Source organism: Chaetura pelagica, unplaced genomic scaffold, assembly GCF_000747805.2.
Source record: "Chaetura pelagica isolate M959 unplaced genomic scaffold, ChaPel_1.0 scaffold82, whole genome shotgun sequence".
Classification (NCBI taxonomy): Eukaryota; Metazoa; Chordata; class Aves; order Apodiformes; family Apodidae; genus Chaetura; species Chaetura pelagica.
In genome coordinates this window covers 3,326,350-3,352,096 of record NW_009952990.1, presented here as the reverse complement: position 1 = coordinate 3,352,096, position 25,747 = coordinate 3,326,350, and the positions used below count along the sequence as shown (strand labels likewise).

Genomic DNA, 25,747 nt, shown 5'->3' with positions numbered 1-25,747 from the left:
AGGAAGCTGAAGCTTGCTTTGCTTTGGGCTTTGCTCTGGCTGGTGGCTTGAAGTGGTCTGTGTTGATTTTGGGTCTTTTCCAAAGTGCTGGCCATTGTGCTGCTGTTGGGAGATTTGAGGGGCCTGCACTGAGGCAGGAGGTGGTGGAGTTGAGGAAAGGGCAAAAGTTAAAAGCTGTCACTGTACAATGCAACAGCACTCTTGTTACTCTGCTTAGTGCTCACTTTGATCAGGATGGTCTTCTTTGGTAGCAAGTTCTTGATAGTTTAATCCAATCTTCAGCTTGGAACTTCAGCTTGGAACTTGTGTCCAGAGTTGAACTGCAGAAAGCTTGCCCTGCCCCACTGTGGAGAGAACTGTTTTGTTAGTTCAGTTAACTGGAAAATCCAGGCAAAGTATAGTTAGTTAACTGGGAACTGTGACTTGAGATAGCAGCTGACCTTTTTGTCTTTCAGCTCTACTTCATATGATGAGTAACTGAAAATAATTGAATAAAAGAGTTGACGTTACCCAGGAATTGCTCAATGAAGTTTCTGGAGTGCTGGTGTGGGAAGACCAATTTCTGCTTAATGCAGAGAAGTGGCACATACTGTCCTTGTATTAAAACCACCCTCAGCTATATCCCAAAAGCTTAGGGGAAAATCCCAGACTTGAGTATAAACAGTGTATTAGCTCTTGGGTGCCAAAGTTCAGATGCTGGAAATCCCTTCTCAGCTGTCAGCTGAGCCTTGCAACCTAAATTGCACAAATAAACTTTTTTTTTCTTTGTTTTTTCTGGAGAACAGTATACAGTTTTACTTCCAAGTGTGTCAAGAGGTGTTCTGTTCCACCTGTAGCTGAATAGCTGCTGACCTGCTTCATACATAGGTATAAACAAAGTTCAGCCTTTTGGCATTTCTTTACCTGACCCTCTGTGAGCAGGATCTGATAGGTTTGCTCTGGAGGTGCCCACTGGATCACCTGCTCCATATGAATCACGTGGAAGGATCTGCTCACTTAAAATTTGTCAGTGGACTGTGTTCTCCTGTTTATACTTAGCAGTTTGGAGCTGTTACCCTAAATGGGGAAGAAGTGGGTTCAATTTTCATGCTAGTTTGAGCTAAAAGCCATCCCTCCTGAATGAGAGAAGCTGCAGGCTCTTTTGTGTGTGGAGGGTGCACCTTCTGCCTCTGGACCAGAGCAGACCCACGATACAGAAGTGGCTCCTGTTCAGAGAGAAAAGGGCTCTGAGGGTTCTGACTGAAGCCTACTGCTTACAGTAGGTCAGATGCTGTGTCTGATCCAAGTGCTTCTGTATGTGTTTTATCCAGGAACTTCTCCATGGATAAAAGCAGCCTGCACAGAAACCTGTACCTTTGTGTATAAGCATATTTTTACAAGTACAATTAACAAGCACACGTTTGGAAAAGAGTGGCTTAAGTAAAGAGGGAAGTCAGTAACTCAAATTACTGACCTGTGGCTGGGGGAGATGCTATTTCTGTCCAACTTCAATATTTGTTTGGGCATATTTCTTGCCAGGTCTTCATACATCGAGACCACTTCTAGAAATCCTGAATTGGTTAGGGGCCTGAAAAGAGCAGGGCTGTCTGTCCCAGTAAGCTTGGGGAAAAAAAAGAAAAAAAGAAGAAAAAAAAAAGTTACCTTTTTAACCAGCAGCTGCTTAGTGAAATCTAGCCAAGGCTTAGAAAAAAAATTGAACACCAGCTTAGTTTAGCTACCCAGTTACCCTGGAGACAAGAGTCCTACCACAGCTCCCAGGCTTAAAGGGGAGGCACAAGTCCCAGTGAAAAGTTGAAAATGATGCGAAGTGCTGTAGAGGATGACACTTCTTTTTTTTTTTTTTCTTTTTTCTTTTTTTTTTTTTTGTTTTTTTTGAGTTCTGAAAGCCCAGAGAGGCAGGGAAGGTTCTATCCTGTCACTGCGATGTCCTGCCATGTGGAGACAGAGCTGCCTGTGAAGTTCATGTGTATCAGCCAAACAATCTGCAGAGACTGGTGGTCTGAGCATCACCTCTGTCATTGACATGGCTCTCTGGTTACAGCTCGTGGTGTCTGTGTGACAGCACCTGTCCTGCCACACAGCATCTGCACCTTGAGATGTAGCAGGAGCTCCGGGCGCTGGAGCTGAGCAGCTTTCCTCACCTCGGGGCTGAATGTGCAGGGGAAAGCAGTCAGAGAGGGGGAGTTGGAAATAAAAACATGGAACCAGTCAAGTTTCCTTGAGACATTTTTAGCCTTTGTTTTTCATATGAACTGTATGTTGAACTTGCTCATGTTGTTGTGTCAGCCTTCTCTCCCCCAGAAGAGCTTATGACACCATTTCACCCCTACAAAGCCTATATCCTTACCTCATATAAGTAAATTATACTCCCTCAAATTTCTTAATGAGGCAATACTGCATCATAAGGCATGTTTCTTAGTGACTCAACAATGACATTTTATATAGGTCTGTCTGCTTTGTCAGGGAAGTGGGTAACTGTCAATAAAATAAGAGCCTTTCTGTTTTTGCATTCTTTTCTGTGAGGTAATAAGCTCAGCTGATTAAACATGGAATAATGGTATAGGAGGAAAGGAAAATTTATGCCAAGGAAAAAACCTCTCTATTCCTGATACACCATGTGACAGGAGATTATTTTTAATGTGCAAAGTGACCCAGTAATGTGGAATTTCACACTTTCATCCACAGACTAGAGGGAATTATTCTTAGAAATCTAACTGGTTAAAGAAAAAGGGAGGGAGGGAAATGAGCAAAGGGGGGGGAGTTGGGTTTTCCTCTGTAGTGAACAATGGGCTCATGTGGAAGTAAGAACCCCACTTCTCTCTCTGTCTGATCTCCTTCTTTCAGATTTGTGGAAATAAATTCAGCTGCCTTCTCCTTCATCAAAGCAGGCATAAAAGGAGAGGTGTGGGATGAGCAGAGTGTGTGCTTTGCTCCTCTCCTCATCTTCCAGAGAAGCTGAGCTAGCAGAGATGGGGACCAATTTACTGACAGTAATTGCCATCCCATCCACTCCTCTCCACCTCCTTTGAGCAAGAAAGACTGAGGGAGGTTTGTGAGTCAGAGTGCGTGTCTAAGGGCTTGTCTCTACTGCTGTGCTAGCTGAAGATGCTGTGCAGAGTGCTGCTCAGTGGGATGCACATCCTCCCACAAAATCCCTGGCCAGCTCCATAATGCTCTGAGGTGGAATTAGTTGGCCTGAGGTGGTGAGGAAACTCAAGTCCTGCTGATACTTGAGCTGCTAATGCAAAGGGGATGCAGTCACAAGCTGTCACTCATCAGATGCTAATCCAGTCAGTCTAGTGTCAATGAGATGACTATACTGTTAGAGCATCGTTATACAAAGTGATTGACTCAGCTGAGAGGAGCTATTTTATAGTCAGATGACTTCAACCAATTTTACTGTGAGGACCAGCCATCTTCTGGAGGTACTTCTGTAGTCAGGTGATTTATATATTACTCCTTTGTGTATCATTCCCAGGCCAGAGGGTAAATAACCAAAATAGTATACTTTTGTAAGTAGATTCCAAAAATCAGACTATGTACTCTTCATCTTGTTCAGGTTTAGCAAGTTTGAATCTCTAACAGTTGTAAAAAGGCTGAGTAATTTAGTTTTCAGTACTGAATTATGCTGTTCATTCAGCATAAATACCTTGACAGTAAAGAGAGAGCATAGGGCAAAGTAAACATGGACAAACTGTATTAAAGGGCACCAGACTTTATGTGGGGTGTTTGTTTTTACACCTGGCTCATGAAATGTGACACGTGTGTAATATTTTACAGTGACAAGTTCCTGAACAGTTGCTACTGGAGCAATATTTTAATTTGCTTTCTTTTTTTTCCCCTCCCCATCTGTTTCTTTTTCAGATAATGGTTCTGGGTCAGGAGAAGGAGGTGAGTACCACACCCCATTATGTTTACTTCTGATAATTTTATTTTTTTTTTTTACTCTATGTATATTGGTATTATGTACATGGTTGCTGTACAACATATGAATTAAGGAAAAATTATGACAACTTAAACCCGAACTTTTATGTTGCAGTGTTATGTGACCCTTTCAGAACAGTATTTTGCAGTGTGTGTCTTTGACCAGTGCTGTTCTTTCAGATTTGACCTATATAGTTTTTAATTGGTTGCCAGCAAAATAATGTAATATTTAGATCCCTGTTTCACCTGTATTTTACTCCTGGAAAAGTCCTTTTGCAATAGATGTCTTACCTTTGGTTGGTTTTGGGTTTTGTTTGGTGTTTTGTTTGGGGTTTTTTATGTTGTTGTTTTGTTTGTTTTAATTTCCTTAGTGTCTGCAACACATGGTTATTACTTCATCCTTGATCAAACATGTTGCCTACAATATACAATGGTTAGAGTATGATATCTTTGTTTACCAAATATTGTACGTTTCTCTTCAAAGCTGTATATTCAAAGAGGGGATGCAGCACAGTTGGTACTAGTAAAGGTGTCTCTGTCTTTGAACAGGATTCCAAGGATTAAAAAAAAATACAGAAATAAGATAAAATTCAATTATTGATGCTACTAGCAAGAATACAGCTAGAATGAAAAATGTGCAATATAGCTATATACAAAACCAGGAAAGCCATTTTGCTTTTAGGGTTTGCTTTTATTAAGAACATGTTGCAGTTTGTGCTGATGGGACTGAGTTTTCAAATACTGTAAGTCTTCTATAGGGACCTGAAAATGCTCCTTTATGGAAAATAATCAATAGCATCACTGTGTGGCTAGACACAACAGTTAACTTTCCAAAACCCAGGAGCTAGCTCCCTCTTTTTTTAATATGAGTGAAGAGAAGACATTTCTATCCCCTTTAGTAAGAAGTTATCAGTAAATTCCTGGGCTGCTGCTAGCACAGTGCCATTCTTACCTGTTTCCCTTGGGAGCAGTGTTTGAAAGAACAATTTTCTGCTCAAACACTGCCTCTTGTTACCTTCACTGGTGACTTCTTTTCTGTAGCTTTTCTTCCTGAGATTGCATCACTGCTCTTTCCCCAGAAGGTCTGTTTGCCTCCCCTTCCCCCTTCCTTGGGCAGCCTGTTACTCCACTACAGCTGCTCCCTGCAAGCTGAGCGTTGCTTGCCTCACTACTGCTATGCACGTCTTATAGGAGACAGATGACAGTTATTTAGTCCACATCTAACTTTTATTTTTGGAATACTTTTAGAAATGTTTGAATGCTGTTTGGCTTATTTTTTAATATTTTTTTTTCAGTATTTCCCAATCAGATCCAAAAATTCTCATTCAAGTCCCTTGTAAATTTTATTGTTTCGGTCTGGAAGAGATTGGCAGTCGACTGATGGATGTGGAGATTCTTTGAGTTATTACGAAGGGTTATGAACACTTTGGAGAAAAGTAGGACAGAACATGCTGTGTTTTGCTTATTAGGCTGCTCATTGAAGAGGGCAAAAATCTAAGTTCAAATATACTTGTTGCTCGATTTGAGGCTGGAAACAACCAGGTCCACCGTCTTATGGTAAGAGAGTTCCAGAATGGGTCATCCCTGGTCACTGCTGTTGTGTTTGTTTTCCCTTGAAATATTCATTGAGCCTGGAACAAAGGGAGCAGGAGGAAGGCGACAGCCTGAAGGTTGGGAGGATACATGCTATAGAAAGGTTTTGTTAGCTGGGATTCCTGAGTGCCAGTGAATTTTAATTATTTATGCAAAACAGATCATCGGCTGAGGAGATTTGGTGGTCCCTCCACGCTGCATCATAGCAGTAGTTTTAGTGCATTGTCTTGGGAGGTGGAATAAGTAAGTTCAGTTTACTTCAGGCAGAAATAATGGAATCTGGGTCCCTTGGCCCCAGGTGAGTGTCTGCACTGCCTGTGTATTGAATAAAGAAGGGACAACATACACACTACCTCCTCCAGCATTTTTGTGATGTTAGACTTTCATTTATTTGGCTTTCTTCAGAGTGCCTTTGGGCTAACTGAGGTGTTCTTGCTGCTGCTCATTATGAAAGCAGTTGGGTTTAGTTCTGTATTTTAGACGGAAAAAAATATTTTAAACAACCAGAAATGGAAAAATCCTCCTTGGCACTTTTTTTTTTTTAAACATCTAGGCCATTTGTGACACATTGAATTAGCACTGTCCCCATCCACCTTCCTTACTAAACTGGGTGTTGGGTAGTTCTATGGAACAGTTTGCTAGTCTTCAGCATGTTGAGTCATTTTCTGTGCCTGAAAGCAATCCTTGTAAGGATGGAATCCACTGTTGCTTTGGTTATTGAACTCTGCTCTGGCCAAAAAACCTCAAAAGTATTTTTGTGCTCATGACATTTTTTGTATCTGGAATTGGTTTTGTTCCATTATTCAGATAACTATAAAAGTGTTACAAGGAGGCATTAAAAGCATCAAAGATATATTACAAGTTAAGGGAATTTAGAATTAAAACAAAACTTCTGAAAGAATACTGAACCTATTGAGGATGGAGGTGCATTGTTCAGGATCCAGACAAGGAGAAAGGGCAAGAACCTGGGCAGAGGGTGACCTGCAGGTCAGGGTGCTTCCTGGTGCACATCACAGTCTGGCCTCCTTGTTTGCTTCAGCTGTGGGACTGACTGGAGCACAGCACAGCTCCTTCCTGGACCAACCTTTCCTTTTTAATTCTGGAGGAAGCCGATACTTGCTGAGATATAATAATGACCAAGGCCTGATATTTTGATGCCATACTCTTGGCTAAGGGTACACAAATAGGAAACAAGTTGTATGAGGTGCTTCTGTGCCCTGTGTGTTAGGTAGAGCTACTGCTTATGAGTACGAGGAAGCAGCAATGGAAGTAGAAAAACACAAGGATAAGTGTGAGAGAGCCAGCAAGTGAGCAAACCTGCTGGCTTAGAGATTCCTGTTTTCTTCATAGGATTCACGTTTCCAGATGTTAATCATAGAATTGGTGTTTGCTATGTTTCTTAAACATGCAATTAGTGTGATTACTTATGCCTGGTGATGCTTGCACACACAGAATGGAGAAGTGCAGCTGCTTGTACATGTTCAGGGAGTGCTGCCATTGCCATGCAGGAGATGTACTGGTTTCTGGTAGATTTTCAACTGTGAAGGAAAGTACTGGGAAAGTGTCCGAGTTGTGCTTTTCAGTTGCTATAGCTCTGCTTGTGACAGTCTCCACTGCTGAAATTAGCTGCTTGCCTCTTGTGCAGCTGAGATTTTGTGTGAGAGGTTCACACTGTTCTCGTTCCCTTTGCAGAAGCAGAACAAGCTTACTAATGATTCCCAAACTTGACTTGATGCAGATTTTCCCTCCTACTCCCAAACTGTATGATGTTAAATGCATTCACTTTTATGTAAAAAAAAATAAAAATATCAAAAGCCAAACAACAACAACAACAAAAGAATTAGAACTGATTAAAAAACCCCACCATAGTCCTCTTCCTCAGAGGCTATTTCAGACAACATCTTGCCTTAGAAGTTGTTAGGTACCACAAAAATACTAAATACTTTGGAACTACTGATCTAGGTTCTCTCCCTAATCATGTTTAGTGTTACCAAGATACTAGATTTTAGAGAAAGAACTAAGAGTTGGAAAATTTTTTCAGCAAGCTTGAACGAGGTAAAGAAATATCATTTTTAAGGGTGACACAATTGTCTAGTTGCCCTCTGACATTCTGGATAAATGGTTTCCATTTTCTATGCTCCGATGGCACAGTCTTAATGAAGAGTCATAATAAAATGGCTCATTTTGCTCGTTTCAGAAGTCTGAACCTTCAATTAGCATAATAAAAATTGCACTTATGAAACTTGTGGCAATGGGTATCCTGAAGGCCCTTCTAAGAAAAATACGGACTGCTAATTCAGAAACTGGTGAAAGTTCAAAAATCTCCTTACTCTACCATTATGTTTCACCCCTACAGAAAGCAATGTCAGAGTGGAACTAAAAAAGTTGCTTATTTGAGGTCACAGCTGAAGATGGTAGGATCCTTCAGGCATCCCTTTAAGACACAGGCTTCTTGCTGTAATCTCACAGGAATAATTTTGCAATTTCCCTTTTCTGAAGGAAACAGTCATAAAACCAGCTCCTGATCCACTTTGTTTAAGCAGCAATTTGTTAGAGTTCGAGGCAGAACTGGTGACAGAGAAGTTACAGGCTCAGATAAATGTTCATCTCTGCCAGTTGTAAATTGCAATACTGTTTGACCTGTTGGATGCACTTCCACAACTGGCAGATCCAGGCACGAAGAATTAGGTTAACAGAGGGGTTGTACTAGCTGATCTCCAGAAGTTTCTGCCAACCCCCACTATTCTGTCATTCTGTGGTCCTCAGGCTGTCACATGTACATAAAAGAGGTAGATTGCTAGATTGCATGACACATTTTCTTTTTGTCTAACAAGAATTAAAATATTTTATTTCTAGTGGAACCTGCCAACATCTTCCTGTAAAAAGAACTGTGCTGACCCAATAAAGTAGCCTCAGGAAGACTAACTTTGGCAGGTTTATATGAATGACTGAGCTGAGCTTTTACAATTTTATTTTATTTTTTTACAAGATGCTTTCTATGTGCAAATGGGTGAGTTTTTTTCACATGTTCACAACTTGATACTAGCCAAGAAGCTCTAAAAAGAAGCAGTCATCTCAGTGATCTTCTTGCCTCTTGCTGTAAAAAGAGCTGGCTCTCAGGACTCCTAGAGAGATAGGAGTCTTATCATTTAGCTGAAGTATCCTCCAGCCTTGCGTTAATGCCGTTGTCCTTGTCAAGGTTCTAAAAAAGATTCAAGGATGACGTTTCCCAGCTATCAGTGAGACAACTGAAAGGGCAATCAGAGCCATTGGTCTAAATTCTATGACAAGATGACCCACCTGGTCGATGAAGGAAAGGCTGTGGATGTTGTCTACCTGGACTTCCTAAGGCTTTTGACACTGTTTCCAAAAGCATTCTGATAAAAAACTGGCTGCTCATGGCTTGGACAGGCATACACTTTGCTGGGTAAAACACTGGCTGGATGGCCAGGCCCAGAGAGTGGTGATGAGTGGAGTTAAATCCAGCTAACAGCCCATCATAAGTGGTGTTCCTTAGGGCCCAGTGTTGGGACCACTTCCTTTTAACATCTTTATCAACAACCTCAATGAGAAGATAGAATGCACCCTCAGTTAGTTTGCAGATAACACCAAGTTATCTGCGGGGAGGGAGTGTTGATCTACCTGAGGGTGGGGAGGCTCTACAGAGAGACTTGGGCAGATTGGATCAATGGGCCGAGGTCAGTTGCATGAAGTTCAACAAGGCCAAGTGCCAGGTCCTGCACTTGGGCCACAATAACCCCATGCAATGCTACAGGCTTAAGGAAGAACCTGAGGGTTCTGATTGACATGTGGCTGAATATGAGCCAGCAGTGTGCCCAGGTGGCCAAGAAAGCCAATGGCATCCTGGCCTGTATTAGAAATAGTGTGGCCAGCAGGACCAGGGAGGTGATCGTCCCTCTGCACTCAAGATTGTTGAGGCCACACCTTGAATACTGTGTCCAGTTTTGGGCACCTCAATGTAAGAAAGACATTGAGGTGCTGGAGCGTGTCCAAGGACGGGCAACGAAGCTGGTGAAGGGCCTTGAGAACAAGACTTATGAGGAGCAGCTGAGGGAACTGGGGCTGTTTAGTCTGAAGAAAAGGAGGCTTTGTGATATAGTTACACCTTTGCAAGGATGTGTTGAAAACTATCAGAATGTGTTACATGTGCCATCAAAGCAGTAACAGCTTTTCAAGCCAGCTTCTCAGAGACAAATCAGTGTCCTAAAAAGGCAGGTTCTGTGTTCTAATAATCAACCAACAAGGCTAAAATTTCTAAGTGCCCTACTCTGCCCACAACATGAATTTTTTATTCTTTTTTTGTTCAGTGTTTAGCTGTGTACCTAAGCAAAATACATCTCTGATATTAAAAAATATGTAATGGTAGTTAGACAGATGGCACCAAATAATTTCAGGCTTCTAAGCTAAGGAAATAACATGCTTGCAATACATATAGCCAAGTTAATTATTATTAAAATAATTTGTTTTGAATTTCTAATCCCTCTGAAATTTAATAGCTAAAGTATCTTGTGATGAACATCTAGCAGATTGCATTTAGTAATTAATAAATTGATATACAGTATGTGCTTTTTAGCAGGCTGCCATCTGTTCCTTCCCCTCACTGGGGACAACACTTACCCAGTAATTGTCACACAGTCAGGGTGGTATAAACAGGCACAGTTTAGAACCTTGAATGTTTTTTATTTAAATTTGTAACAATGCTACTGATTTGTTTTAATGTATTTTAATATGACTGCAGAAACTTGATGGTGATTAACACCCTGGATAGAAGGTAAAGCCACATCTTTTAGCATATTTCTATAATGATGTGTGACTTAGGAAGATTGAAGTGCCAATTCCATCACATGGCTTGTCACTGAACATCACTTTAGCTTCAAATAGCCCTGTTTATTTCTGTTGAGATCCTACTCCCTGTAGGAAAGGTTAACAATGAACTAAAACTTGTTGTTTTTTCATCAAAGGTTCAGCTAGGCAGAGGCAAAGGGCCTGCATATTCAGGCCTTCTTTTCGTGAAAACTTACTCTAAGCAGTGTTTTCAGGGGGGCTGGAACTTGCTCGAGAGGATGCTGGAGCCAGGGGCATGGAAGGGCAGATTCCTCCTTCCTCTTGTGCAGGATGACAGATAGCAAATGTGGGCAGAATGGCATTTGGAATGTTCATGACATTGTGGGACACTGCCATTGACATCTGGCGACTTCCCTGTTCTTTCCCTTTTCCACCATCAGCTACTCATAAATAATTTTCCTGGTGGTTACTTTGAAGCTGTTGTGTCTTTGGAGAAAACGGAGTTAGCTGCATTTGAAGCAGGACAGTGGAGTGCATGGATATTTGAGTTCTCCAGCCATGGGGTCCTGCAGCATAAAAGCCAATCCAACTCTCAGTGTGTCAGCTTTCTCCACCATTATCTGTGGTGTCACAATGCATAGAAGTTAAATAGAAGTTACAGTTGTCAAACATGTGAAATACCTCACACATAACACAGGCAGTGGTGGTGGGAAGTCTTGCAGGCACATCCCCAAGGCCTTTGTTTAAAAGTTCACATGCTTTCATTACCATGACTGCTGCGCAAAGGTATCACATTGGCTGGGTTGAGATTAGGGTATCAAACTTCAAAAACCCCTCCTCCAGGCACCTTGGCCATAAATAGACTGAGCATCCTGAAGTTAAACCTGTGATGCCCATTCTTGTCTTTTTCAAGACACACTGCTTGCCAAGAATTTGGGATAACTAAGAGTAGTCATTGCACTTGTTCTAAATACAAACTTACAGACAGAAGAGCAAGTTTGTAGCTTTGTTTTAAATTACAGGGACAATCTCCATTTTAACTGTGTCATTAAAGCTGCCCTGAAACTTAATGGAAGAGAGAATAAGTCACTGAAGTGTTCAAGTTGTAATGTGTGTGCTAAGGACTGGTATTTTGAGAGGAATTTCCAGGGCTAGCTGTACTGAGGGAATCACAGTCTAAGCACAGGGCATCTCTTCTGTACTTTAGGGCACAGCAGGGGGTTTGCTGTGGCCCTTCCTGTTTTTCCAAATTCTTTTTGAGATTAGTTGCTTCCATGAGATAGCACATCAGCAAAAATCATGAAGCTCCCAAAACAGATAGAAATTGTTTTTCAGAGAGGCTCTCCCAGACACATGACTCCTTATTCTGCCCATATTCAGCTACTGAGTAGTTGCAGCTCCCCACAAGCTCCCCCTCCTTCACTGGGAACAGCGATAAATACATATATCCAGCAGAGCTCCCTTTCCATGCCGTGCCCTGGGGCAGACCAAACTTCACCTTGATACAGACTGATGCTTTTGCTTCAGACCTGATTGAAAGCCCTCAGCAGAAACCCAGCCATATTACCATTGCAGGAGCACACAAATGAGCTGCCTAGGGAAGCAATTTACTGCTGGCCAATTTCTCTACAGCTACTGTCCGTTTGCAGGCTCCTATCCTGCAGTTCCTCAGATAGAGCTGACCATCTTCTGCAGAGGAATAATGACTCGAGGAGAAGTGTTAGGGAGCAGTGCAGCTCAGAGAGACAACTGGGAGTCAGAGATCCCATCCCTGTTCCTCATTTCTTTTGAAGGACAGAGCATTTAATGAGGCGCTGCCCTGAAACACAAAAGGAAGCTGAAAAGAGAGGGAAAATGAGCTTTCACTCAACGCAAAATTAAGATGTCAAAGAACAGAATTAATCAAGATACCAAAGAAACTGAGGAGGAGAAATTTTGTAATCATCTATACATCAACATTAAAAGCCTGCATAATAAACAAGAGTGGCTGAACTACTCATTTAGAAGCATATTATGACCTAATCGATATTACTGAAACCTACTGGGATGATCTGATTGATTGGAATATTAAAATTAATAGCTATAACGTATTTAGGAACAATCAAATGTCGGGGAGAAAAGAAAAGGGAGGGACCGTTTGTCAAGAGGTACTTTGCGTGTTTGGAGACATTTGCACCAGAGAAACTTAGGCTCTCAAATGTTAACCAGTTAGCTTATTTTAGCAACACACAAAAGGGGTACTGAAAATGTCTGCCACCAATTCAGACTGAAAACCAGTATTTATCTATTCTGTATCAGTGGGAAAAGCCGCATTTACTTCAAGGACTCCAGTCTAACTTAGGTGTAGTGTCTCATGCTGCTAGTACTGAAACATCATGCAGCTAGCTGGTAATGAAAGACGCTTCTAAAAATTGCAGATGACTATTGCCTAGCTGTTCACAGGGAGCAGAACTGAAGCTCAGGAGGAAGAGTGTGTGAGTGTGTTTCTGTGTTGCTGCTTTAGCTCCACTACAAAACTGAAATGCTAATAGAGTAGCTAAAGGGCTCTGTGAAGCATTCTGGTTGTATTTGTAGTCGAGTCAGATCATATATTTAGGATATGATGAAATATTTTCCATGCTAGCAGTGCTGCAGAAGGATATTAAGCAACAAATGTTGTAGACAGGTGTTTTGTAACCAGCAGGTCTGTCTCGTTTGCACTTGAAAGATTTGAAATTGGGTGGTAAAGGTCTCTCTGGACTGGTGATGACTTCTTTGGTCTCTTTTTCTTCATTAGAACAATGAGAAAAAACATACAAATATTTTTTTTAAAGATAAGTGTGATTATCAAGGGGGCTTACAGCCTCATTCTGGCATCCTTCAGAAGCAAAGCAGTGGAATGGATGGTGGAAGAATGAACTAAGTACAGAATTGAGAGAGGGGAAAATATTTAATGCCAATCCTCATGGGTTCACGGAAAACCTTTTTTGAGAAATTTACCCATTTTTAAACTTATTTTCCCAAGAAAGACATTGATGCAACAGAACATTTTATGTAAGCGTGCCACCTCAAAACCATAACCTTTCTCTGTCAAAGACAATCTCAGAAAAGTCTGGGTAACTGGGGGGCACATCAGCCATGTAGCACACATCTAATGTGCAAAAATATTGCTAATCAATGGATTGTTAAACGTTAAGAAGTCATGACAAAATGAATGTGTTTCTAGGGACTGTTCTTGGCCTCGTGACCCCTTCCACTGATGATCTGGGAGCAAATCAGTCAGTACTGGTCAGGTCTGGGTGATAAGATGACAGGTCACTAACCTAACAGGATGCAAAAGCAGGCAGGATTTTCATGTCTCAGGACAGAGTTATATGTAGTGAGTCCAAGGTCTAGGTGATTTTTCCTGGATATCAGCCTCTCTCCTACAGATTGAAAAGGTCTTACTGGGGAATAAGGTGCACTAACCTAACAGGATGCAAAAGCAGGCAGGATTTTCATGTCTCAGGACAGAGTTATATGTAGTGAGTCCAAGGTCTAGGTGATTTTTCCTGGATATCAGCCTCTCTCCTACAGATTGAAAAGGTCTTACTGGGGAATAAGGTGGATAATAAAGTGAATATGAATAATAATAATAAATAATAATAATATTCAATGAAGAAAACTGGTCAAAATTTAATACAATTGTTGGATGTTTTAACTGAAGTATATCAGAGATAGAATTTGCCTCTGATTACAACTCTTCTGGATCAGTGTGTCCAGCTCTTGCACCTGTAACTCCAGAGGGTGTTAACATGCTGGGAAAGGGTGTTGAGAGTCATAAGAACAACAAAAGAAGTGGAAATACCATGAATGAAAGCCATAAGAAGCACCATTTGTTTAACTTATTTAAAGAGTAGGGCATCGTTTATTGGCATGGAAAAGTGAAATCTGACAGTAAAGGGCACTTTAGGATGCTGAATACAGGCATAAGAATGTGGTATCTACAAAGAACAAAAAATCAAATAAGATGTACATTCGTAAAGATAAAAGCAAATCACCTCTACTGCGACTTAAGAAGTGTGGTGATAGAATTCAGGAATTTTAAAATAAAATTTGCTATGTATCAATCTTCGAAAAATTCACAGCATGCTCTAGACAGAAGTTAATTTGAGAGGCTCATCTGCACTATTCTTCATGTAAGCGCAGCTCCACAGTTAGCAGGGAGATATCTTCAGCCATGATCCAGCAAAATTAGGATTTACTGTTGTGGATTTCTTTTTTCCTGTTTACATTGCAGTAATGTAAATGCAGCTGTTTAATTGGTGGTGTTTGATTTGCTGTTGCTACAGCACAGAAAGCTGCTATGGGAAGGAGAATCACTTTGATCTCTAAACATCCAACAGCCTTGTGTAGCTGTACAACACCATGGTACTGTGATTTGTTAAATGGTTTTTTACTACCTCTGCAGATTTATGTGGTTCTTTTCCTTCTTTTCAAATATCTAGGGCTCCTTTATAATTTTGTTAAAATAAAAAATACAAGTGACTAATGGTAGTGAAACAGTAAGAGTATAGTTTATTTCTCTTTTATTTAATGGAGAGTTTTGATGTCCATGTCAACAGTAAAACCGGAGCAGATATTTTAGTTATCAGAATAACTGAGATATTAATTTTACTTTTTAGGATGCATAACAGTTCTGCCAGTTTCTTGCTAAAATGACTTTTTTTTTTTTTTGTCTTGTTATGACTAATCAGGGTAATCTGGAAAATATACCACGACACATATGAGAGATGAGCAGAGCCTAATCCCTTAATCTGAAAGAGAAAGGGGAAAAAATGCAAGCAATAACCTTGCATAAAGATATTTGGAATTGTAGACTGTCAAAGAAAATAGCATTAAAATCCTCACTACCTAATATTCAAGGACATTAAAAAGCACAGGGCTTACACATTATCAGTGCCAATTAAGATTAAAAATGACTGGGACACGTGTCACTGCTGGTTGTGTGTCCAGTGAGGTGAGTATAAATACAAATAATTGAAATGAGAATAAAGGAAGAGTCGATCAATGAAGCATTCGTGTTTTCAGGAAGGCTTTGTTGTTACTTGTCAGTTCTACCAAACTCTAATTGCCTGATTTTGAAAAAGGGAGCACTATTAAGGTTAACAGCTCCACTATTTGATAACTTCATGTTGGCAATATATCTGAAGGCAAATGGATTTAGGTAAACAAAATCTGAGCTTAATATGAAAGTCATTATTTCTGTTAACAATACCTTATTTTTTTAGAGTATGAAGGATCTGGGACAGAAGTTCAGAGAAAACACTCAAAATGTGGAGTTTGCAAATACAGGGCTGAGTGTGATGAAGATGCAGAAAATGTTGGGTAAGTAATAACTTTTCCTTTAAAATATCAGTGAAAAAAAGGGGGGGAAATGTAAAAAAAGAAAAAGTGCATGATGATCTGCTTCACCATGTTTGTTCCGTTAATGCTGCCCGGTAAGAATGTGTTTGATGTGTGTTTGTAAAAATCAAGCCATCTGCAGTTGCAAGGTAAAGGGAGAAAACAAAAAAAAAGCTATATTGGAGAATCTTTATCAAATATTTTTCAAACAAAGGATTTTTGATTTGTTTTATCTTGGCAACAAAACCCCCAAAACCAAACAGGAATGCAAAATAAATACTGATAATTCATGTCTGGGACCTTTTTTCCCTCCTCTATGTTCTGCTTATTCATAAAGTGTTAGTGGCAGTTGTTTCCATCAGTACAAAGCTTGGATATAAACACAAAGTTGAACTGGTGACCAGAGCTAGTCACTTCTTCCAAATGCACTGTGCCACTTGACCTCCTACATGCACCCAGGGGAAAACTGATGAAAACTATCAGTCACTTGTCAGGGAACAAAATGACTGATCAAGAAATAAGAGGATTTTAAAGACAATCCATAATGCACAAGCAGATACTCTAAATTTCCCTACTCAAGATGCTTGATGGTTAGAATATACCCTGGCTGTCCAGGATCTTGTAGGTGGCTGTCAGAAGGGGCAGGGACATCATGGAGGAGAGAGCTCCTTTAGACAGCCCTGTGAGGCATTAAGGTTTCTTGGGGGGTAAAAGAAATCCCATGTAATTGATGGGTTTAGCTAGAGGTCCGGGCTGATGGCAGTCACTGGGGTTACAGCTGCAGAAGCAGCGGGTGAAGGTGTGTAAGAAACGTGCATATGGTACATTTTTGTGTACATGGAGGGAATAGCATCTCAGAATAACTGTCCCTAAACCTTGCTGATCTGGGAAAACATCACTCTTCCTTCTCCCTGCTTCCAGCTGGAAGCCATTTCATGTTGAAATATGTCTTAATTGTGCAAGATTTTATTGTGGGATATCAGCGTGAAGACATCTCAGGGAGTAAAGGAGCCTAGCACTAATATTCAAGATTTGCATTCAAGATTAAAGCATAGCATACAAGGGGAACCAGAATGGTAATAGTACTTGTGAATACTAGCATGATACTTCACATTTCATAAAATGTCATAGTACCAAAGTAATCTTGCTCTTTTGTGGAGAGACAAATGATCTGTGACTGGTTTTTATAATGCTAGTATTTTTCTGCAATATTGCCTTGGTCTGTTTCATTTATGACTGGCAAGATGGGTATAGATTTGTTTGTTATATGCACTGAAATGTGTTCTTGGCTTTGGGATATAAATCTCAAAGCATTTGACTTCAGTAAAAGCTTGCCAATCCATTATATAGTTATAGAGCTGGCATTCCTCTGCCTATGTATTATCTCTAAGAGAGTTAGGATAAAGTTGAGGAAAGCAGAAGGTTTATTCCTAACACCCTGCTCACATAAAATTAAGCCATGTTCCCTCTTCTTGACTACAGGAAGAGAGTGTATTTTTGCCTCTAAGATTTTTTTTTTAATCAGTCCTCATTAAAAAAACATACGGAAACAAAAATTTTTATGTAGAAAATACTCAAGTTAGAAATTATTGCCTGAGGGTTGGTCACAATCTATCAGATAATATTTTCATTTTTGTCACTTTTCCAACCTAAATAATTTCTTTTTTTTATATTTTTTTTTCAGTACTTTTGGGCATTATAATAGGCCTTAGTGATATTTACTGCCTATTTAACTTAGATTAAATCAGACTGTTAACACAGATTGCATTCACAAGGCTAATTTAGACAAGTCACATAGAAAGCTATAGATTTGCTTAAATAGAAGTTAAGAGTCAGCTTCTTCATTTCTTAAAATCAAAACAAGGTGGGATTGAAATCTTCCATTTGTGAAACGCTAGTAGAGCACATCCTAAGAATGATTTTTACATCTTATTCTTACTCCTTTTCTTGTTAGGTTTCAACGTAGTCTTTAAACTCATAACATTCAATAAAGTTGTATAAAATTGTTGGCAGTACAAGTACTTTTCATCAGAGTTGTATAAACACTTTTCAGTTTATATAATTATTTAATTTAATTTTGCACCATATTGCAACCACTATCACTACTAGTTCTAGCAAATCACACATACAGCCTAATTCCATAAATGCTCTGTTTTGATATTCCTTTGTAAGGCATGAGTTTGGCCACTGTAACTTTTTTTGGATCGTGGGGTAATGTCTACTGAACCACAAACTACATGTAGTTCCATTAAAATAGATCTCTTAGGCCTCAATAGCCCTTGCTTGGACTTTGTGATGTTAGAATATTTAATATTCATGTGACTACAGAGGAATTTTAAGAGGAGTTTGCATCATGATAGCGATTGTATGAGTTAGGTGAACTCTCTCCTAATGTTCAGGTCACTGATATCAAGCCTTATTTATTAGATGCTGTGTAATACTTACAATAAATGCACAATTATGTATTTTTTCATCCTCTTTCAAGTGGTGCAGTCTAAGACCTTAAAAATGTCAGCTCTTTCTGCTCCAAGTGCTCCAGAGAAGCAAAATAGTATCTGTACTCTCTTTTTTATTAATTAAGAAATTAAGTTATGGATAAAATTATTAGCCCATGGACAGACACTTAACTGGTGGAAGGGGAGACATCCATGTCACAAAGCACTGAGTGGTTTTAGGTAAATGAGCTAGCACTGGTGAGAAATCTCAGGCCAGCCACAACAACCTGGCACACAGAATAGGCACCTTTTCCCCCAATAATGGAAAGATTCTGCTAAAGACAGTTTTGTTCCATACGGATTGTTTTTCGTCCTTTGGGTCTGGAAAGATGTGGGAGTCCTTTGCAAAAAAAAATGACAGCACCTGGTAATTACAGTGAAAACTGTAAGATGATTCATGCAACAAAGAAGCAGGAGTAGGAACGTGGGAACAGCCACGTGTCATTTCCTGATTTTTAGAGTTGGACTTGCTGATGTCAGAGCAAGTCCATCCTTCTTGGAAGTACACAGTGATAGCATGAAGGGTATTGGGTGTGAGTCGGAGCACAGGGAATTCAGATTCCACATAATGGAAAATGTTTCCACCGTGAGAGTGAACAGCCACTGGAACAAGGCTGTGGAGATTCCATCCATGGAGATGGCCTGAACTCGATCAGACACAGCCATGGGCCGGCTTTGAACAGGGGGTTGGACTAGGTGATTTCCACATTTCCCTTCAAGACTAAGTTATTCTGTATAACTACCAAATCTTGGTGTGTTTTATAAACAAATTTAAACAAGTTCAGTTGTACACAGCTGATATGCACCCCGTGTTCCAAATTAGTGATTTTAATTTTTTGCTGCTCTGTAATTATATTTTCCCCTTTGAAAAATTTATGAGTTTTTTGTTCTCATGTTTGGCATTAAAGTATTATGGTTGATCAAAGTTGCTATATATGCTTTTATTGCAGAAGGTCACACATAGTCTGAAGAATCCAAGCTTTGCAGTTTTAGATTTGTATTTTCTTTTTGTTTGATGTCTCAGAAACGTTATCTATCTAAACCAGAAGTGGTTGCAATGTATTGTAAATTGAATGCAAAAATACAAACAACTTTATAATTTCCACTGCCTTTGCAAAAATTTCAATGTTGATTTTAAGAGGACTGATTGAGTCAAAGAAGTAAGTCTGAGAGATGGTTGTCATAAACAGCATGCCATACTTAGAAAATTAGTGTTCAACTGTATGCAAATCAGTACATTATATCTTTATTTAAATGCAAAAAGAAATCAGATCAAGGAAACATCACAGAAATATATTTCTCCATATATATTTTTTTTCTTTCCTCACACTTAACTTAAAAGTATTTTAAATAGTTCTTAGTTTATGAGCAGGCTTTTCAAGATCATAGAAAATCACTTGTGGATACACTAGTCTTAAGCTGCGTGAATGCATACTGTGCCATATTGTCTGTGCAGTGGTTTTCTCTAGGCCTTTGGTAACAGGAAGCAGACAACACCTTTCACATGGATTGGCCATGATGTTTTTCCCCTTTAGCAGCAAAACTGAAACATAGGTTGTATATGTCATGGGAAAAGTAAAGCTGCTGCCTAGGACTGGTCAGTACCTCCCTTTCTACCCTGCCCATCAAAATGTCTCTCTGGTCACCTTCTCCAGGGCTGCTTCCCCACCAGTCCACCCTCAGTCTGTCCTGTGGCTTTCCCTCCATCTTCAGGTTTCACGAGGTTCTTCTGTTTTGTTAGGGCTCCACTTGAGTGGTCATCTTGACCTTCATCTTATGCCCAGTGACAACTTTCCCTTCCTCCAGTATAAATGATTGAATACATTGCATTAGTTGTAGGTTAAAAGATAATGTTCCTTTTTTGTTTGGTTGGTTGGTTTTTTTGTGGTTTTTGTTTTGTTTTGTTTTGTCTTTGTTGAGGAAATCATTAACTTTAAAATAGCCTCACTGTAAAAGTTCAAAGGCGTCATGGTTTTTTGGCCAATTTTTCACTCATTTACCATAGCCAACTTATTTTTTCTTAGTCCTTTTTAGGGTATGATAGCGGATTAGGTATTTATAAGGAAGGGTATCTTAATCCTGTGTAAATGCAATTCACAGCTTTCTGGTCCAGCAGAAAAAAATCCTATCTGTCTGAAAAACAAAACACACAAATACAAACAATAGAGGAAATCGACATATACAAGGGATTTATGATTGTGTTGTGGAATTACTGAATTATGTAAAATTGGGCTACAGGAAATGCTGATACGAGGAGAATAGTGTAATGGTCTTTTAATTTTAATGACTATTAAGAAATAGAATAGATCCTAGATGGACAATAATAATGGCTTGTGTACCAAGTCTTTGAAAGTTTCTGTTACTTGAGAGTGGAGGGAAGGGTTAGGTTGCTCTTGTGAGAGCAAACATCAGTTCATCATCTCTACTTGTGGCCAAGAAGGCCAATGGCATCCTGGGATGCATTAGAAAGGGTGTGGTTAGTCGGTCCAGAGAGGTTCTTCTCCCCCTCTATTCTGCATTGGTGAGGCCACATCTGGAGTATTGTGTCCAGTTCTGGGCCCCTCAGTTCAAGAAGGACAGGGAACTGCTCGAAAGAGTCCAGCGCAGAGCTACGAAGATGATGAAGGGAGTGGAACATCTCCCTTATGAGGAAAGGCTGAGGGAGCTGGGTCTCTTGAGCTTGGAGAAAAGGAGACTGAGGGGTGACCTCATTAATGTTTACAAATATGTAAGGGGTGAGTGTCAGGGGGATGGAGTTAGGCTTTTCTCAGTGATGACCAGTGATAGGACAAGGGGTAATGGGTGTAAATTGGAGCATAGGAGGTTCAAGGTGAATATCAGAAAAAACCTATTTCCTGTGAGAGTGACAGAGCACTGGAACAGGCTGCCCAGGGAGGTTGTGGAGTCTCCTTCACTGGAGACATTCAAAACCTGCCTGGACACGTTCCTGTGTGATGTACTCTAGGTGACCCTGCTCTGGCAGGGGGGTTGGACTAGATGATCTTTCGAGGTCCCTTCCAGCCCCTAAGATTCTATGATTCTGTGATACTTTTAGAAACTAACTGCAAGTAAGGACTAATTTTCTAAAGCAAAGGGATGGCTGGAAACTATCTGAAGCTTATGGTATTTAAAGGGTGTTCTGCATTGCTGGGAAGAAGTAAAAGCTGAGAGGCAGTTCAAGCAGGACACAGAGAAGCTTGTAGAATTGAAATCTACTTCTCTTGCCCTTATCTCCCCAGTGCTGCAAAGGGAGTTTTAAAAGGATGCCAAAAAACTTAAAGAAGATACAACTTTAGTTGAATAGGTTGAGAAATCACTTTGAAATCTAGATTTTCTTAGTTCGCATTTCATCTGAGAAGAATAGCACACAAGGGAAGGAAGGTAATACTTCATTTGACATGGTTATCTTTCTAACTGCCATTGCAACACCCCTGATATTTCAATTCACCAAAATTCATTCCATCGAGCATACACTTACCCAGCTGTGTGCATTTCACACACTTTGTTTTATTCTACTGTTTCCATTTTACATTTGTAAGCAGATGTGTGAAAAATAGGTGAGTAAGCATACTGTTGCTGTCAGCTGCTGGGAAGGGGAAGCAAGCAGCACTCTCTGTCAGGCCAGGCCAGAAAAACATATTTGAGACCAAATCCCAGATGGGCGCAAATGCAGCAGACTAATCTGTTGGTTGGAAACACCAGCCTCTCTCTGTAGCCAAGTCCACCCCACAACTCTGTTTAATGCTTTTCGTTTCCTTTTTTCCTCTCTTTTCTTTGAATCTACCATGGGTTTTAAGCATGCAGAACTTCCAAGAAACCACGTACACCTTGAAGCCTGAAAAACAAGGAGCCTTGAAATGTGTTCTCATCTCTGGGGATCTAATTAATTTACTGATAGCAGCAAGTGCCTCACAGCCTGAGTTCATTTCAAACATGTCACCATTTTACTCAACACATTTTCTTTGTTACTCCTAGTAGCCCCTTATAAGTGAGCTGTGCATTCTCATTTCCTATTTATTAAAAACACCTAACATTTTTGTTTGGGTTAGTTACAGCACTTTGTACTTTCCTGAAATGAAATGCTTTTCTGTTTTACTAATGGTGCTAATGAATGATACACATGCAACTTAGAAAAGCATGTTTTCACAGGAAATCTGAACTTTGATTTGATTCTGGAAAGCAAGATACTGCCCCTTTCCTTAGCATGTCAACTCTCTAATGATGGGTGACAAAATTAAGGGGTTTTTTTCTGTGTATCCTGGTACATCAGGGAAACACCTGAATACATCCTGCTGACTTTCCAGGGCTCAGCGAGAGAAAAGATCTGTTGAGGACACTGAGCAGCAACCCTCTCCAGCAAGACATCAATAATTGAGATATAGGGGAGAGATACTATGATATTTAAAAGTACTCTGACACTTTTGTTTTACAGGCTTTCAAAAAAATTCGTTTTCTCTTTGAGAAAATTCAAATTATTAAATGTTTTCTTTCACAAGATCCTTTTTTATTCCCTTGTGCAGTCACAATACACATACCTGTCAAAATGGCATTTACTCAAAAAATAGAGCTCAAGCTTCTGTGCTCCCTACCTAGAAAACTTTCTACATATGACCCCTGGAGTCAGAATGGCTGTTCAGCTCAGCTGTGATTGTCCCATATTCATATTTCTGGTCTGCCTCCATCATGGAGGGATGTCAGATGTAGGTTTGAACCTCAGGTTTTCCACACTAGAAGCTTAAATACAATATGTTGTTCTGCAGTTATGTATAACTGACATATGCTATTGTCTGCTTGGATTATGTCAACCAACCAAACTCACACCAGCCTTTAGCACTAGTGAAAGCATACTCAGGGGTCAAAATAGCAGTGTTTAAGAGGTTATAGACAGTTAATTTCTCACATAAGAAATAAAGTTCCTATATAGATAGGAAAATATGCTTCTATATAAAAAAAAATAAATAATTGAGTTTCTATATCTAATTTCATTATGCACCTACCTGCCTACACCAGCAAACACATGCATTTATATTCTTCTCATAATTAGGGATCAAAATGCCTCTTGCTTCTGTTCTTTCCGATAATGAGTAGAATGAAAATGTTATCTAGAAATCAGTGTTAAAAATAATTAAGCCTGTGATGAATCAAAGCTGTGATGTTATCTCAACAAATGCAGGCTAGTGTTTTGATATGTCCTTAAAGTGAGTAGAAGTAAGGTAGAAAATTCTGTTCAAAATACCTTTTTTTTAATATGGACTAAAATCCTAACCTAAACCTTGCCAATATAGGCTTTCTGTCACTTTCTGTTTTATAAAATTGTCTTCTGTTGCATAGTATTTCCCTGTTCTCCAACTGTATAACCTAGTCATTTGGGGCTGGGGATGTACTCATGTGGAATTGCATTTTATTTAAAAAAAAAAATTCAGATGAAATTGTGTAGTCATGGGTAAGAAGGAAAGAAGCTAAGACTGGAAGTGTGCCCCTTGTGCTCAGGGCGGTGCCCTCACTCCCCAGCGCATTACAGGCTTCCAGAGAACAAGATTTAGAGATATGATCAAAACCTTTGCATCCCTTTGCCCCTGAAGCTAAGTTTGCAGCCCAGTGCCTGTCGCATCCTGGTGGCCAGAGGCGGACTGGCCTCATGCCAGGGCTGCCATTCATCAGCCATTTGTGCTGGAAAGTGGCTGCAGCTGCACAGCAGAGCTCTGGGAGCTGCATGTGGATGCAGTGCTGGTGGGAGATAAGGCAGAAGTAAGGATAAGTGCTTAAAAGGTGGGCTATTATGAATTTTGCATTTAGGGTCTCCTCTGTCTCCTCCAACATATTCCCCGCTCTGCCTTCAGGATCTCTGGTATTTTCCTGCTCTTCATTCATGATCCATGTTGTCATCTTCTCTCTTCCTGCTCTCTCCCCAACATAAGAAGGACTTGTCAGGGAACAAATTACAATATAGGACTTCATTTTTGTGCCCAGTTTCCATCAGCTGTAAAGAAAAGCAAAGCCCACAGTCCTTGATGCCTTGCATGGCATGGGTTTTTTGCCTGCAAAACACAGATCCCATTAAGATTTTTGCCCTTTAGTGCTCCAATTTTAGCTCATTAACACTGTTTGCAGCATCTTCTCCTCCCTCTGTGTGCTTCTTGCATGATCCATGGGTTGGGTGCAGCCCCATGGGTTGTGCTTGGCGGTCTTGGGCTTTGATGCGTTCCTGATTTTATGACTTAAACTGGCTGGTTGGGGGTATATGTTTCCCTCAGTAGGCTGGATTTTCTGTCATCCCTGCAGTATCAAGATTTTGTCTGCCCTCTGTAGGTGTCTGACTTCAGGGTGTACCACCTATTTTCAGTATTTCATATCAGGTTTGTTTGGGGATCTTCAATACTTTCCTGAGTTGCTTTTTAGTTCCAGTCTGCAGTGGTGGTCTTGTCCTCTTGCACGGACTCAGCTGCCAGTTTCAATGTATTTCACGTGCAGCATCAAAGTAGCAACTTGCTCTCCCTCAGTTCTACCTTCCTTCACAAACACTGAGCAGTTAAAAATAACTTTCATTTCATGTTTTCTACTGAGAGCAGCACTCCTCACGTTTCAATGCTCCCGTCTCCCAGTTCAGTACTTCCATCAGGCCTGGCTGTGTTGCGAGTCTGGTCTCAACTGGCTATGAGTGAGGATAATTTCACTGTACCCCACATGGACTCTCTGATGGGTACAGGTTTCTAATGCAGACTCTTGGCTCCCTCTCTGCTGCCCTATTGCATCTGTGAAGCCCTGCTCCCTTCAGAGCATCACGCCCCAACCATAGAATCATAGGGTTGGAAGTGACTTTAAAGATCATCTAGTGCCAACTCATCTGCATGGGCAGGGACATCTCCCACTAGACCAGGTTGCTTAAAGCCCACTCCAACCTGCCCTTGAACTCTTCCGTGTTCTCAGCTTAACTCATTCCATTTCAGCCCTCTGAAAGGCTTCAGGCTTTTATGTTGGAATAATAAGGCAGAATAATATATTTTATTTTTAAGGATGTAAGCCTGGTTCAACTGCTCATTATCCCACAGTATATTTAAACCACCTGCTTTTACACGCCAGGCAGCTCTGTCAAAGCATCTATATCAGTAACTCTATGGCCAGGTGAAGGCCAGACATACTATTGGGCATCACGCTTGTAGTCAAAGATGTAGCTAATGGCATCAGGCACGTAATTCAGTGAATATCTAACACTGAACCTTTGGACTCCAGACCTGCAACCAACATGGACTGGTTGTATCCTTTGGATAATGCCCGGCCTAAACAAATGTCAGGTCCCAAATCCTCCAGTTAATAACAAGCCATGAGTCAGAGCCAGTGGCTGGCAAGCGGGCGGTGCGGTGCGCGTCTGCAGCTGGATGGGGAGCAGCGCCTGGGCTCTGAGGGGCAGAGGTGTCCTGAGAGGCAGTGCCCTCAGGCAGAAGGACTGGAAGGAGAATAGCCCAAATCCTAGAAGCAGAGGCAGATCCTGTAGGCCAGAAAGCAGCTGTGTGTCCTGCTGGCAGGGTCTGTCTGTCTGGCGAGGGCCTGGCTGAGCCACGGTGTGC

General features: G+C 40.5%; 1 protein-coding gene across 1 annotated transcript in view; it reads left to right on the top strand.

The window, feature by feature from the left end:
* TMEFF1 (transmembrane protein with EGF-like and two follistatin-like domains 1) overlaps positions 1 to 25,747 on the top strand; it is a 54,108-nt gene that overhangs the window by 11,491 nt on the left and 16,870 nt on the right. Inside the window, exons 4-5 of the mRNA XM_009996515.1 lie at positions 3,865 to 3,891; positions 15,573 to 15,669. Coding sequence (XP_009994817.1) covers positions 3,865 to 3,891; positions 15,573 to 15,669 — 124 coding nt within the window. The remainder of the gene's footprint in view (positions 1 to 3,864; positions 3,892 to 15,572; positions 15,670 to 25,747) is intronic.